The sequence below is a fragment of the Equus asinus genome, chromosome 8, assembly GCF_041296235.1.
Source record: "Equus asinus isolate D_3611 breed Donkey chromosome 8, EquAss-T2T_v2, whole genome shotgun sequence".
In the NCBI taxonomy this organism is placed as follows: Eukaryota; Metazoa; Chordata; class Mammalia; order Perissodactyla; family Equidae; genus Equus; species Equus asinus.
In genome coordinates, this window is record NC_091797.1 from 35,158,601 (window position 1) to 35,172,007 (window position 13,407).

Consider the following 13,407-nt stretch of genomic DNA (forward strand, 5'->3'; position numbering starts at 1 on the left):
AGGTCCTGGGCATTTCTAGAATCTAGAGCACAGGGGACAGATGGGCTGTTTTAGAATTGGAGTAGCACGCCATGGCCCTCAGCCTCATGTGCTTGATACCGGGTTCCTGGGTTTCCTAACTGTGGTCTTCGAGAATGATGGCAAATTTCAGGCTATGGAGAGGAAATGTCAAAGGAGAGAAATTATAGAAACTCCTAACTTGGCAAGAGGACCAACTTTAGGGTTGAAACTAACACCAAGGAAGATATGATGCTGATTTAGAGCCACATTTGGAGGAGTTAAGAAGGTAAGTTTTATAGAGGGCCCGTTGCACAATGTGATCCCAGAATCTCAGTATGGACATCATTCCTGAGTTTAAACTGCCAGTTCTTCAACGTGGAATGCCATCCTTTCCCTCTCCCTTCCCTATGCTCCCTTCTCTAGGGCACCTCCACTTGTCATCTGAAGCATTTCCCTAGATGGTTAATTATGTGCGCAGTTGCACCAGGAGACCCCTCGGCATTGGACCTGTGCTCACACTGTTCTGTGACCAGCTTCTTTCTCAGAGGACTGTGGGCTCCCTCCTGGTATCTCCAGTGCCCAGCATGAATGAGGCTTATTGTGCACTTTCTTTTTTTTTTTGAGGAAGAGTAGCCCTGAGCTAACATCTGCTGCCAGTCTTCCTCTTTTTGCTGAGGAAGACTAGCCCTGAGCTAACATCCGTGTCCATCTTCCTCTACTTTATATGTGGGACGCCTGCCACAGCATGGCTTGACAAGCGATGCGTATGTCCACTCCTGGGATCCGAACCTGGGGAATCCTGGGCCACTGAAGTGGAACATGTGAACTTAACCCCTGTGCAACTTGGCCGGCCCCTGGTCCATTCTATGTTAAGTTTGGTATATGGTGTAAGGTAAGTGTCCAGCTTTATTATTTTGCATATGGCTGTCCTGTTGTTCCAGCACTATTTGTTGAAAAGACTATTCTTTCCCCCATTGAATGATCTTGGCACCTTTGTTGAATGTCAATTGGCCATAGATGCATGGTTTTATTTACCGACTCTCAATTCTATTCCATTGATTTCTACGTCTATCAGTATGCCAGTACCACAATGTCTTGACTATCTTTGCTTTGTGGGAAGTTTTGAAACTGAGAATTGTGAGTCCTCCTCCTTTATTCCTCTTTGATAAGGCTGGCTATTGCAGGTTCATTGAATTTCCATATGAATTTAGAATCAGTTTGTCAATTCCTAGACGAAGTCAGTTAGGTATTTGAGAGAGATTGTGTTGAATCTATGGATCAATTTCAGGTGTATTGCCATCTTAATAACATGAAGCCTTCTAATCCATGAACATTTTTACATTTCTGTAGTTGTTTAGTTTCTTTCACCAATGTTTTGTAGTTTCCAGAGTGTAAGTTTTGCACTTATTTTATTAAATATATCCCTAATATTTTATCATCTAAATGCTATTGTAAATGGAATATTTTTTAAACTTCATTCTTAGATTGTTTATTGTATAGAAATAGAATTGACTTTTGCATATTTACCTCATATCCTACAGCCTTGCTGAACTCCATTAGTTCTAAAAGCTTGTTAGTGGATTACTTAGGATTTTCTATGTATAACGGCATGTCGTCTGCGAATAGAGATAGTTTTATTTCTTCCTTTCCAGTATGAATGCATTTTATGTCTTTTTTTTGCACAGTTGCTCTGGCTAGAACCTCGAGCACAATGTTGAATAGAAGTCGTGAGAGTCAACATCTTTGTCTTATTGCTCATTTAGGAGGAAAACCATTATTTTGCCATTTACTATCATATTAGCTTTAGTTTCCATAATTATCCTGAATCAGATTGAATAATTCCCTTCTTTTGCCTGTTTGTTGAGTGTTTTTCTTTTTTTAATCATAGAAGGGTGTCAGATTTTGCCAAATTCTTCTTCTTCATCTACTGAGATAAGTGTGTGGGTTTTGTATTTTATGATATTAATACGATGTATTACATTAATTGATATTTTGTATGTTAAACTAACCTTGCATTCCTGGAATAAATTCCACTTAGTCATGATATGTAATTCTTTCTATATGTTGCTGGTTTTGACTTGCCATATTTTGTTGAGGATTTCTGTATCTATATTCATAAAAGATATTGGCCTGTAGTTTTCTTTTCTTGGGATGTCATTGTCTGGTTTTGGTATCTGAATAATACTGGCCTTATGAAATGATGTGGTACTGTTCTTTCCTCTTCTCCTTTTTGAAAGACTTTATACGGAATTCTTTTTAATTCTTCCTTAAATATTTGGTAGAATTCACCAGTGAGGACATTTGGGCCTGGACTTTCTTTGTGGTAATTTTGATAACTGATTCAATCTTCTGACTCACTATAGGTATATTCAGATTGTTTACTTCTTGAATCAGCTTTAGTAGTTTTTATCTTTCTATGAATTCGTCTATTTAATTCTTGGCATACAATTATTCATAGTATTCTTTTGTAATTCTCTTTATTTCTCTGTGCTCAGTCATAATGTCCTCTCTTTCACTGCTGACCCCAGTCATTTGAGTCTTCTCTTTCTCTTTTTTTAAGTGATTCTGGTTGAAGTTTTGTCAATTTTGTTGATTTTCAAAGGACCAAATTTGGTTTAGTGAATTTTATGTGTAGTTTCTCTCTTCTCTTTTCTAATTTCATTAATTTTCACTCTAGTCTTTCCCTTTCCCTTCCTTCATCTTGCTTTTGGTTTAGTGTGCTCCTCTTTTACCTTTGACTTCAGGTGGAAGGTTAGGTCATTGAATTACGATGTCTGTTTTTTAATGTAGGCATTACGGCTATAAATTTCCCTCTCTGTATTCTTTTAGTGACATCCCACACATATAGGTAAGCTGTATCTTCATTTTCGTTAATCTGAAACATTCTTTTTTTTTTTTTAAAGATTGTTAGTATTATTATTTTTTAAAGATTTTTTTTCCTTTTTCTCCCCAAAGCCCCCCGGTACATAGGTGTATATTCTTCATTGCAAGTCCTTCTAGTTGTGGCATGTGGGATGCCGCCTCAGCGTGGTTTGATGAGCAGTATAATGTCTGCGCCCAGGATTCGAACAAACGAAACACTGGGCCACCTGCAGTGGAGTGCGCGAACTTAACCACTTGGCCACGGGGTCAGCCCCCAGACTGTCTAGTTCTTAATGAGATGTCTAGAGGATTCCTGTGCACAGGAAATTTGAGGACCCCCTGGTCTCCATGCCTTCTAGATGTGGTGTCAGAACTGTGCAGCATGCTCTACATGTGTGGTCTATCAGATGACCTACCACAGGAAGGGTCCAGGGTTCAGTCCTTATTCCTTTCTTTTCTACAGTCATCACTCCCATGGTGACCTCATCGGTTTTCAAGGCTTTAAATATCATTTATATGGTGTCACCTCTCAAATCCATTTCTGCAACCAAGACATGTCACCTAAACTCCAGACTCAAATTATAAACTGCTAACCTCACTTGCATTTCTAATAAACAACTCAAATTCAACATTTCCTAAATTGGATGACTATGATGCTGCTTCCTCAAACGTGTTCCTTCCATTCTCCTCTCCATTTCCACTGAAGGCACTCTGTATTTCTACTTGCACAGTCTGAAATTTGGGGTGTCCTCCTTGATCCTCTTTCTCATAACCCAGATTTAATCCATTAGGAGAGGCTGTAAAGCCCATCTTCAGAAGGTACCCAGAATCCAATCCCTTCCTATTATTTTCTCTGCTCACAGTCCAGACAAAGCAACAAACATCTTTAGCCTGGGACACGGCACTAGTTTCCTACAGTTTTCTCTAACAGTTGCTTGTCCTTCACCTCTTGATTCCGCACAGCACCAGACTGATGCTTCTAAAGAGAAATCACACCAGACTGATCTTCTGTTCAAAACAGTCTTGTTAATTCCACATCTTACTCAAAGAAAAGTCAAAACCTTCCAATACCTCCGAGGTCTACATGGCCTGGGTGTAATTTGGACCTCATCTCAATATTTTCTGCTCCAGCCACACCAGCCTCCTTGCTCTTCCCAGAAACACAGACACACTCCCGCCCTAGTGCATTTGAACTGGAGGCTCCTCTGCCTGCAAAGAACTTCCCCCAAACATCCTCGTGGATAATTCCTCATGTCCTCACATCTTTCCTCAAGGTCACCTTCCCAGTGATGCCCACACTCACCACTCTAGGAAAACAGCCAGCTTCCCTGTCCCCACACACTTATACTCTGGGTCACCTTCCTGAAGGCTCTTAAAACTTCTAACATAAACATTCCCTTTTTACTATGCTTATAGCACAGTCTGCCCCTCCCCACTAGAACACATGCTCCCCAAGGCTGACAATTTCTGCCTGTTTTTAATTCTCTGAGGTTTCCTAAATGTAAAAATACTTTGTCATCTATCCAGCAAATTAGTTGAATGATCAGTATAGAGCACCTCCCTATTCTAGAGACAGTATCTTTATTAATATAACCTCAGGCCACACGCTGTTTGGTGGCAGCTACAGAACAACGTCCACCCACACTGACATCAGTGCCGTCTGCACCTTTCTCACAAGCACTGCTCTCCCCTCCCACCCTCCCACAGCCACCCTCCTGCAAACTCACACACACAATTACATTTCTCTCTTCAGAGAGAACAATCCTAGGCTTACGGGCCCTATTTTTCCAACCAATTGTGAACCTAAAGTAGATTCAACTTTTTAAATCCATGTGTTTGGATTGGAGCCAGCATCCAACTGGGCCTCGTCAACTAGGATGACGAGGCCTGAAGGCAGAGAGACGGGGCAGGCTGCAGAGAAGACAGAAACCCAACAGAAATTTATGTGAGATGAGAAACTATTGAATCCTTCCTGTCTACTACTTCTAGATTCTGGTTCTATAAACGGGCGGAAAGATTGAAGGAACAATCCAGGAAACAGCTCTAGAGGGAGGGCAAGAGCCGGATGAGTCTGAAAATTCGTCCCTCGATACCACAGAGTCTTCTGTGTGCAGGGGCCACCCTGGGCCTTGTGGGGACAATGACAGGCCAAATGACTGCTGCTGCTGTCAGAGATGGGGACACCCAGAGGAGACCGCGACAGAACTCAAAACATGAAAAAGAACAGGCATAATCCAAAAAAACCTCTAAAGAAACAAAGTCTAAACACACAAAAGGTGGGAGCTGAGGGCTGCACCCTGGACGGAGCCTAGGCTGACCCGGCCACAGTAAGCCCTCACTGCCCAAGATCCTGAAGACACGACAATGCCCAGGTGATGTCCTCATCCCTGTGATCACAGGTACTGATGGAACAAGGTTCTATAGAGGGAACCAGAACAAAGGAGCAGAGAGATGGGCCAGCCAAGGAATCACAACATCATAGCCCATGTTGTACTGAACACCGACTGTGCATAGGCCCCATCCACGCACAGACTCAGCACAGCAAACATGACTTCTGGAAGGTTCTCAGTGCTTCCATTTATTTCCAATCTCAAACTTTAGGAATCTTCTTCTTTAATTAACACATCAATCCCTTACAACAAGATTTAGAAAAAAACTCATATCTGGATTCATATTTTCAGCAAGGAAGCAAATGATCACTAGTGAGTGCAACAGGAAGTTAAGACAGGGAGGGAGCCGGCCCAGCCCCACCTCTGCTGCAACAGGAAATTTCATCAGGGAAAGCACAAAGGTCAGTGTGGGGAGGGGGTCATGGAGGGCAGAGAGTGGGTCAATTTCCCCACCTCCTCTCATTATGCTAATAGGACCACACACACTCAGGTATGCCAGCTGCAGAAAGAGAAGTGAGGGCATTTGAAGTCACAAAGTGGGAGCGTGAACAAATCTTGCATCACTTGGTCTCCCACAGGGCCACTTCTCACACTGTAAAAGAAAATAATCATGAACAAATTCATGTCAGTCACTTAAGTGTTGCCATTCTCAACAGCCCTCTGCATGCTCCAAATGCCCGAAAGAATCCCCATAAACCAGCTGTGTCTCCTCTGCCCCAAAGCCCCTCCCCACTTCAGGCCTTCCAAGTCTCACCTTTCTGTGGGAGAGATGCATCAGAGCCTTGGGCACTGTCACTGTCTGGGGTAGAACAAAACAGGAAGTGGTAAGAGCCCACAGGAGATGAGACTAAAGAATGAACTATGGGGTGAGTGAGCTCCCCACCCTGGGGCTCCTGGCTCCAGTATTCCAGGGGTCTCAGGGATCAATCCCCCACTCAAACTTACTTGCAGCCTGCACGTAAATCCCTCTTTTTTCACCTGTGGGAAGAAAACAGGAAGAAGGCTGGGCCATGAGATCCTAGAGGAACCCCCTAGTCCTGGACCACAGGGAAGTTTCCAGAACCATGACTGAAGACCCAGGGCAGGATTGAGAAACATGAGAAAGCAGATGTGTGAGGACTGGACCAATGCCCTCCTAGAGGTTTGTCCTCAGCAGGGACCTTCCCTCTGACCTTCCACTGCTGGGAATCAGGTCCCCAACACCAGAATTATCAAGGTGAAAAAATCGCTTTCATTTTCATAAGTGCTTTACAAAACAGTGTTAGCAATCAGGCCAGAGTGGCGAGCACGTGTGTGGACGGCACTTCCCAGTAATGGGGCAGGGCAAGTTCTGCTCCGTTCTTGAAATGCCTCAGGGGGACAAGAAAACTCAGATTCCAAACCCCCTTCCGTACCTGAGCGCTTCTTCCTCCACATCACAGCTCCAGCCACCACAGCTCCAAGGAGAACCAGGCCAGCAATGATGACCACGATGAGGATGGTGGACTGAGGAGGCAGCTCTGGGAAGGGAAGGGATGGGAAGGGAGGATGAGGGGCTCTGATCCCAGGCCTCAGCCCTGACCCTGCTGAAGGTCTCCAGAAGGGCTCCTGATTTCCCTGAGAAGAGGCTCTGAGCCCACGGCTCCCTCCTTACCCCATCTCCGGGTGACAGGCTCAGGCAGCCCCTCGTGCTGCACATGGCACGTGTATCTCTGTTCCTCTCCAGAAGGCACCACCACAGCCGCCCACTTCTGGAAGGTCCCGTCCCCTGCAGGCCTGGTCTCCACAAACTCCGTGTCCTGGGTCAGGTCCTCCCCGTCACGCTGCCAGGTCAGGGTGATCTCCGCAGGGTAGAAGCCCAGGGCCCAGCACCTCAGGGTGACCTCACGGTCAGAGATGGGGTGGTGGGTCACATGTGTCTTTGGGGGGTCTGAGGAGGAAGAACCAGAAAATTCACCTCGAGTTACCTCCATGGGCCACTGAACCATCATTCATGTGACCATCCTGAGAATGGACAGGACAATGGGTTTGAAGGAGGAAGCACAGAACCCAGACACGAGCCTGGACTTGTGGATCCAGGATAAGCTCATATCCCTTGGAAAGTTCTAGAATAAGCGTGAGAGCCCAGGGTAGGAGCCTTCAGGTCTCTAAACAGGAGAACACAGACTTCTGGTCCTCACATGGGTGGAGCGTGAATAACTCAGAAAAAGTGGAGTCAAAGTCGCAAGGATCTTTTCAGGCCGAGAACAAGGTCTTGAGAAAGTCATGGGTCACAAGATGGCTGCCAGGGTCAAAGGGAACCAAGGACTGACGATTTCAGGGATGAGCTCCCCTCCTATTCCTGAAGAAACTGGATTCCTTCACTGTCCTGTAGAGAAGGGCGGGCCCTCTGGGCGAGTCCTTAGTAAGAAGATGAAAACCTGGGTGGATTCCTTTCTTTGCTGAGGGAGGATGTTCTGACACTGATCCCATTTCCTCCCTCTTTGTGGGAAGCCAGCCCGGCCCGAGGGGAGATCAGAAGGCCCCGCGGCCCCTCGTACCCGCGCGCTGCAGAGTCTCCTTCCCGTTCTCCAGGTATCTGAGGAGCCACTTCACGCACGTGCCCTCCACGTAGTTCCTGAAGCCCTCCGCCACTCCGGCCGCCTCCCACTTGCGCCGGGTGATCTGAGCCGCCGTGTCCGCCGCGGTCCAGGAGCGCAGGTCCTCGTTCAGGGCGATGTAATCGGCGCCGTCGTAGGCAAACTGACTGTATCCGCGGGGGAGGCGCCCGTCCGGCCCCACGTCGCAGCCAGACATAACCTGGAAGGTGTGAGACCCTGACCCCGCCCCGAGGTCAGCCCAGACCACTCGGCCCCGCCCCCGCCCCCGCCCCGCAGAGCTTAAACCTAAACTGAAAACGAAACCGCGGAAAAGTCCCCGCCGGCTCTTCCCGGGTCGGAGTCCGGGCGGGTCCTGCAGCCTCGGGGTGAATCTCGGACCCGGAGACTCGGGGAGACCCCGGCCCGTCCGTGGGGATGGGGGGTCGGGACCTGGACCCGGGCCCGCGTCGCTCACCGGCCTCGCTCTGGTTGTAGTAGCCGAGCGCGATCCGCAGGTTCTCTCGGAGAGTCTGTGCGTTGTCCTTGTAGATCCGCGTGTTCCGCTCCCAATACTCCGGCCCCTCCTGCTCCATCCACGGCGCCCGCGGCTCCTCCTTCGGATTCTCTGCGTCGCTGTCGAACCGCACGAACTGCGTGTCGTCCACGTAGCCGACGGCGATGAAGCGGGGCTCCCCGCGGCCGGGCCGGGACACGGCGGTGTAGAAATACCTCAGGGAGTGGGAGCCTGGGGGCGGGGAGGGGCTGAGACCCGGCCGACCCTCCTCCTGGCGCGGGTCCCCGGGTCCGAGGGTGACAGGGCCGGGAGGGTGGCGGGGTCGAGGGGCTCGGGAGACGGAAAAGGGGCGGCGGACGGAGAAGCGCGGGAGACCCCCGTGGGTAAGAGGAGAGGGCGGGAGACTGGGGAGGGAAGGAGCGGGGTCAGGACGCGGCGGGGCCAGGTGGGGCGCGTTGGGCGGGCCTGCGGCTGAGTCCGCGGAGACGCGCCTTCCCCGGGGGTCCTGCGTCCCCGCCGCGCGGTCCCCTCGCTCCGCCCCCCGCAGAGGCCGTTTCCTCCCGACCCCGCACTCACCAGCCCAGGTCTCGGTCAGGGTCAGGGCCCCCGACAGGAGCAGGAGGAATGTTGGGGGCATCATGACGCGCATCGTCGAGATCTGGGGAGAATCTGAGCCACGGCTGCTCACTCCGCGCTTTATAACCCGGAGCGGCGGAGACGCTCATTGGCTTCTTTAGAAACCGGACACGCAATGGGAGTGAGAACTGGGGCCGCGTCATGAGTCTCCAGGAAGGAGAACCTGACACAGGTTGTGAGAGGGAGAAGTGAAACTCAGGGAGACGGGGACTCCCCAACACTCAGCTTCTCCGCCCCAGACTCCGCCCTCGGGCCTGCGACTGAGAGCCACGTCCGGGGACCTGGGACTTTGCCCTGACCCCTCTCCTCCTGCACCGAGAGCTCTTTGTCACACAGTCTCCCTGAGTCCTGGCCCAGGGGCTGTTTGAGTCAGCCATTGTCAAGCACTTTGATTTCAGGATATCCATACAGTCTTACAAATTAGCGAGGGCCCCGAGGGTAATTTGGTTATGTTGGTTGTATCTATCAATATTTACCATACTAGGAACAAAAGTTTTAAAATATTTTAATTAATTTATTTAGAATAATATTTCTAACCCACTGCAAGTTAAAAGAAATAATGTTTTTCTGAAAAATAACAATGTCCCAGAATAAGGTAGGAGAAGAGTGGGTCTTTTTACACTTCATGTTTTTGCAAGTCTCTTTCTTGTCTGGGATTAGAAGACCACTGGCTCTTCACATTTGCTCTGCATTTCATCTGTTGTTTTGGTTGACTTATATGAAAAAAATACCGCCTCAGACAGACATGTAGGAGTAGTATTTTTAATAACCTTTCCAGATAATAGTAGATATTAAACTTTGATACTAAAATGAAACTACACAAGTGGCGGTTTCTCACAGGTTATTTGCAAGGTGGAACCTGAAACAGTATCATTGAATATTTCCTATTCTGTTACATTAAAATCCACAGGCCTATTTTACATATTGAATGGCTCTTGTACTAATGTATGATTTTACAAGTAATGCACTGTTTCACTAAGTTATGTGGATCTTCCTGTGCTGATGCATTTAACTACAAACTATGAAAATATCACATTTGTTAATGTGACCAAGATCTCAACAGGAAAGTCTGTCAGGACGGGGAAGCTGTCAAGCTTACATGGTGGACACAAGTTTTCCAAAATTCTCATTTTCTCTTGAGAGCTTCCTTTTGATCAAGGGAGTAAGTCCTGTCAGTTGTTACCTGTCGGTGGATTTTCTTGAAGGGAGAAGCTCGTGTTCATTTTGAGACAGTGCATCCCAATTAACCACATCTAATAATCCTAGTTCCTGTCATTCATTCTTTCAAGTAAAACTGGTGTTCCATGAAAAAGAGGCTAGCCCAGCTCACACAAATTATTCTCCTTGGGACATAGTACGTGGGAAAGTAGCAGCCGGGCTTTATGTGTACTTCCCACGTCATCATGTAAGATATTTTTACAATGTGGATTTAAGGATGATGATTTGGTAAAGATAATAATTTTGAATGCTTCAGGACATTTTAAAGTGAAAGTGGTATTTTTTTCTGCAAGTAAGTGGTGGTGAAGATAACTACCATTGCAGTTTGGTACCACGGCCTCCATTCTTACTAATTTTTACCTCAGTGCAAATGTCAACATACTGAAAAGGCGAATGATGTCTAGTAATGGTATGAAAAGAGTTTTACCTCATGGATCCGTGAAAGGATCTCAGTGACTTCAAGGGTTCCACAGACCACACTTTGAGAATCACTGTTCTGAATGAACCGGGGAGAGTCTCCCAGCGGGTCCCCACCTTTGCCTCCTCTTCATTTCCCGGAATTCTTCTCCATGAATTTGAACTCCCTGCTTCCCAAAACTTAACTTACAGTATTGCCTCTGGTCTCCTCTAGAAGAGAACTCACTTGCTGGAAATTTGATGCCAGAGAATGTCCTCAGTCTGGGACGGGAGGTGAAGCGAAAGGTTTTCTCTTTGGAACTGGGAACAGTTTGTGCCTGAGGCACCAGACCCACTGATGACCTATGTTGGTTTTGTTATACACCAGCTGGATATGTATTCTTGTCTCAGACAGAAATCTGATGTATCTCTAAGTGAAATAATATTGGCTCTTTCATTTTACACGGGTCTGATGCATCTGATTTGAGGCCCACAAAGTGTGACGAGCAGCATGTCCAATAGAACACCCTGTGATGAAGGAATTGTTCTGTGTCTGCACTGTCCAATATGGGAGCCCGTAGCTGTGTGTAGCTATTGAGCACTTGAAATGTGGCTACTGTGCTGAGCAGTTGAATTTTTAATTTTATTTTCTTTTAATTTAAATGACCATATGTGGCTAGTAGCTACCATATTGGACAGTGCATATCTAGAATGGTCTTAGTTTTCAGTCTCCTCCCCCAGAAAAGATACTGTGTGACTCATAGGTTGCTGTATATTAAAATCATCTTCATGTGGGGATCATGGGTTTGTCTATGTGGATCTTAGACATATCCGTAAAATATAGCATGCCCAAGAAGTTTAATTAATATGTATTTTCACAACTAGAGTGTACAGACATTAACCAATACATGATTTATCACCTTAAGGTCATAAGCATTCAAAATGCCCATCCCTGGAGCTAATCCTTGTGTGTGTCACACTGGGACTCTTGGTGGTGTTATCTAACCTGGGAAACATAAGCAGAGAGGTTAAATCTTCACTTAGCCCAAGAGAAAGCATTTATTGGACACAACATATATCAAATACTTTGAGGCCCTGCACCTGCTTGTAAAATTACAGAGAGAAGATGTCAGCCTGAGGATTCCACCGCCTGAGAATGCTTCACCTACTGCTCCTTCCCATACTGCCCCCATAATTCCAACAATTTCCTCTGTTTCCCTTCACCCTTGTACCCCCTCCTAGCTGAAAATATCCATGAAATGTTTACAGTTGTGGAATGAAGAATTCTGTAAGCATGACCGAAAGTTGAAAAACCATAAAGAAAAACATAAGACTTGTCTGTGTCAACCGCACACTCACAATAATACAAACACTTGCCCATAATCAAGTTCAAAGACACATAAACAATTTTGACAGACAAAAGGGTAATGACATGCCTCAATGTCCTTCAGCCAAAGGCCACCAGGAGCACATCTGTGAGCCAACAGGTTGGATGTATTACTTGTTACTGTGAGGGAGAACACACACCATTGGGGACCACAGTGCCTCTTAGTGTGAAGGTGCTAGAACATTCATAGGATTTGGGCTGTGGTCTGGTGATTTGGGGAGCATCTATGGAAGCAGGGGCTCATTCTAGATTGCATGTTGTCAGGAAGTGGGGGCAATTCTGTGATTGGGCATCTCAATAAATCTTGTCTGTAGACAGGGCCGACTAGAGCAAGGATAAGGCTGTGACTGGAAAGAAGCAGCAGTCGCTTATATGAGCCAGCACGGGAGACGTTGGGTATTTTGTCAGTTGCACAGTGCCTGTTTTTTTCTGTGCTGAGACAAAGTGCTGTAGTGGTCTTGTTTCATCTCACTTTGTCACGTTCTCAGTATGTCCTTGTCTGATGCTGATGTTCTGTGAGAAGACTTATGTCCAACAGAATAGCACACCAGGTGGTGAGCACCGGGCCAGCTTTTGACCACACTGAGGCCTAGCGGTAAATATCAGACCAGTTCCCGATGTTAGGGCTGCTTTTCCTTCTTGCTAAATTCAATATTTTAAGGTAACCTCTTCCCAATGAAAAATAATTAAAGAATATTGAGAACAATATGGACAAAAGCAATGCAAATGTGAAACAAATATGGTAGTAATAAATAAATGTAAACAAAATGAGAATGTGGAATAAGAAATGGGAATAAAAATTAAAATCTATCAGCTTGCCAAAGATGCAAGCAAGTGATGAGAGCATTTACCAGAGGGCATGGAAAGTACACTGTGGTAAAGATTGATGGGATTGAAACCTGGTACAAAATGTCTACACGGCACTTTTGAAAAATGTCTCAACAACTTAAATTGACTTAAATTTTGATGCAGAAATTTCTCTTTAGGAATTTATGCTGAGGAATAATCACACATGTTCTCAAAAATATGTGTTCAAGGATGTTTCTTGAATAGGGGTTTATACAAGCAAAAGAATAGAATTTGTCTCAATGCTATAATTTGTATAATGATGGTCTCTATGAACAGTGGCACACATAATATGTCTCAGGCAATGATGCCATGATTTACATCGAGGGTCAAATTTAATCCTCAAAGCAAACCCGTGAGGCTCCCAACATGTGATCCCTTTGTATGAACAGAGGGAGGGAGACTCAGAGAGGTTTAGGAGATGGTGGAGCCAAGGTTGAACCCAGAGAGTTTTCTCTCAGAACTTTGTTGACTTGTCTTTCATTGATTCTCTGTCCACTGTTGGTGGCAGGATGACTCTGCACCCCATGCAAATAAACTGTTTCAATGTTCCAGAACGTTTTATGACAGGAGGCCACTAGATTCACGGCTCAGGAGGAC

General features: G+C 46.3%; 2 protein-coding genes and 1 long non-coding RNA gene across 8 annotated transcripts in view; 1 reads left to right on the plus strand and 2 right to left on the minus strand.

Annotated features, from left to right (window-relative positions):
* Positions 1-5,784, plus strand: part of LOC139045984 (uncharacterized) — a 38,000-nt gene extending 32,216 nt beyond the window's left edge. Inside the window, exons 2-3 of the long non-coding RNA XR_011505555.1 lie at positions 745-892; positions 2,956-5,784. This is a non-coding gene — a long non-coding RNA (uncharacterized lncRNA). The remainder of the gene's footprint in view (positions 1-744; positions 893-2,955) is intronic.
* Positions 1-9,118, minus strand: part of LOC106831871 (class I histocompatibility antigen, Gogo-B*0102 alpha chain) — a 34,913-nt gene extending 25,795 nt beyond the window's left edge. For 4 of the 6 annotated variants that reach the window (XR_011505533.1, XR_011505532.1, XR_011505531.1 and 1 more), the window contains exon 1: positions 8,901-9,118. Coding sequence is in view for 2 of the 6 variants with exons in the window: in XM_044774993.2 (XP_044630928.2) it covers positions 5,840-5,844; positions 6,007-6,051; positions 6,198-6,230; positions 6,647-6,751; positions 6,886-7,161; positions 7,772-8,047; positions 8,286-8,555; positions 8,901-8,973 (1,083 nt within the window). In the remaining 4 variants the exon portion in view is untranslated. Of the gene's footprint in view, positions 1-5,410; positions 5,845-6,006; positions 6,052-6,197; positions 6,231-6,646; positions 6,752-6,885; positions 7,162-7,771; positions 8,048-8,285; positions 8,556-8,900 lie in introns of those variants that run through there. The other 2 variants (XM_044774993.2, XM_070516749.1) reach the window with 2 other exon arrangements.
* LOC106836370 (saoe class I histocompatibility antigen, A alpha chain-like) overlaps positions 1-13,407 on the minus strand; it is a 299,619-nt gene that overhangs the window by 32,419 nt on the left and 253,793 nt on the right. The window lies entirely within an intron of this gene.